Source organism: Lepidothrix coronata, unplaced genomic scaffold (genome assembly GCF_001604755.1).
Source record: "Lepidothrix coronata isolate B3197 unplaced genomic scaffold, Lepidothrix_coronata-1.0 Scaffold431, whole genome shotgun sequence".
Lineage (NCBI taxonomy): Eukaryota > Metazoa > Chordata > Aves > Passeriformes > Pipridae > Lepidothrix > Lepidothrix coronata.
Window position 1 is genome coordinate 70,092 of NW_016690611.1, and position 2,332 is coordinate 72,423.

Consider the following 2,332-nt stretch of genomic DNA (forward strand, 5'->3'; position numbering starts at 1 on the left):
AGGCTGGGTTTGGAGCCAGAGAAGGGAAGAGGCCCCTCAGAAGCAGATCCTGCCAGCGGGGACAGTGCTTTGGATCAGGGCAATGTCCTCCCTTACACAACTGGCTCAGGGGGAAAACTCCCCCTGGGGAAGGACTGGGACATTCCCATGGAGCCTGGAAGTTTTCATCCCTTCTCAGGGGCCACAACTGGCTCAACCACAGATGGGAGAGGCAGGGTGATGTGTGAGAAGGGGCCTCAAACCATCAAGGACCCCCAAAGTGCCCCGTGATCCCCAGGGTTACATCAGACAGTGTAAAACTGCTCCCAGGGGAGGAACCTGGGTGTTGCTGAACCTGAACGTGTATTAACTCACTGTGTTTCAGGGGCTTCCCCCACCCCCAACTGTAAAACACCTCGACCATCACTTGGACCAAGGGACGTGGGAATTGCACCAACCAAGTCTGTGCTGGATCCTCAGGGTGAGACTGCATCTTTCTATTCTGATTCTTTCTTTTCCCTTATACATTTTCTTAAGTGTTATTTTTATGCTTTCTATCACTATAGACAGGAACCAAAACTGCTCCAAACCTGCTTTACATGGCAACCAAAGTATTCTAAACTAAACTCTACTATTTATAGTTATAACCACCAATCATTCACCGTCCTTTAACTCTAATCTGCCCCAAGGGGTCAATTAACAAGAACCTGGGTCACCCTCTTCCTCAGCGGGGGTCGGGACAGGCATTGGAGAAGGGGAAGTTTCTGGCAGCTGCTCACAGAACCCAGCCCTGGAGTCCCCCTGCTACCAAAACCTGGCAAACCCAATACACTGCCCAGCATGGATCACCTGGAATGTGGGTCAGCGGGTCTGTGCCCAGCATGGCTCCTTTGATGGTTGATGGAGTTGGAGCAGCGGACGAAGCTCTTCCTGCAATCAGGGCACTTGCAATGCTTCTCTTACTGGTGGGTCCGTTGGTGTTTGGTCAAGGTAGAGCTGTGGGAGAAGCTCTTTTCACACTCGTCACACTTGTAGGGCCTCTCCCCGCTGTGGATGTGCCGGTGCCTGATGAGGTGGGAGCTCTGGTTGAAGCTCTTCCCGCAGTCGGTGCAGCGGAAGGGCCTCTCCCCTGTGTGTGTCCGCTGATGCTTGAGGAGATTCGAGCTGGTCTGAAAGCTCTTCCCACATTCCCCACACTTGTAGGGCCGTTCCCCAGTGTGGATCTTCTGGTGGCGGATGAGGGTGGAGCTGTCACTAAAACTCTTCCTGCATTCCAAGCACGTGTAGGGCCGCTCTCCACTGTGCACCCGCTGGTGGGTGAGGAGGCTGGAAATGCGGCTGAAGCTCTTCCCACATTCACATGGATAGGGCCGTTCCCCAGTATGGATCTGCTGGTGGTGGATCAGGTGGGAACTCTGTCTGAAGCTCTTCCCACATTCCCCACACATGTAGGGCTGTTCCCCAGTGTGGATGCGCTGGTGGCTGAGGAGATTGGAGCTCTTTATGAAGCTCTTCCCACATTCCTCACACTTGTAAGGTCGTTCCCCAGTGTGGATCTTCTGGTGGGTGAGGAGGTAGGAGCTGTCACTGAAGCTTTTTCCACATTCCAAGCACTTGAAGGGTCGCTCCCCGGTGTGGATGATCTGGTGGATGATCAGGTGGGAGCTGCGGCTGAAGCTCTTCCCACATTTCCCACACTTGTAGGGCCGCTCTCCAGTGTGGATATGCTGGTGTCGTCTCAGGGTTGACCTCTCGCTGAAGCTCTTCCCACATTCCAAGCACTTGTAGGGTCGTTTCTCAGTGTGGATCTTCTGGTGTCTGCTCAGGGTGGAGTTGTCACTGAAGCTCTTCCCACATTTCCCACATGTGTATGGACGTTCTCCAGTGTGGATGTGCTGATGGGCAAGGAGGTTGGAGCTCTGTCTGAAGCACTTCCCACATTCCAAGCACTTGTAGGGCCGTTTCTCAGTGTGGATCTTCTGGTGTCTGCTCAGGGCAGAGCTGTCACTGAAGCTCTTCCCACATTTCCCACATGTGTAAGGACGTTCTCCAGTGTGGATGCGCTGGTGGGAAAGGAGGAGGGCACTCTGCCTGAAGCACTTCCCACACTCCAAACACTTGAAGGGTTTCTCCCTGGTGTGAAACTGCTCATGGACCTCCAGGTCAGAGCTCTCGATCAAGCTCTCGTCGCCTTCCCGGCGCAGGGTGGGTCTTTCCTCCTCAGAGCACCCTGGGCTGGCTTTGGAGCCCCTCCTCCTGGGGTACCTTCGTGGCTTTCCCTCCCCGCTGCCTTCCTGCGCCGTGGAGCCCTTCAAAACGGCCTCTCCCACAAGGCTCTGCCGGGGGGATTTGT

The 2,332-nt window shown here is 54.8% G+C and overlaps 1 protein-coding gene across 1 annotated transcript; it reads right to left on the bottom strand.

Moving 5' to 3' along the window:
- On the bottom strand, window positions 1-2,330 carry LOC108509908 (zinc finger protein OZF-like; the record flags this gene model as incomplete). The annotated part of the gene is made up of 1 exon (XM_017839523.1): window positions 1-2,330. A coding segment is annotated over one exon (1,392 nt), but the record flags the coding sequence as incomplete, so codon positions are not given.
- Window positions 2,331-2,332: the final 2 nt, after the last annotated feature.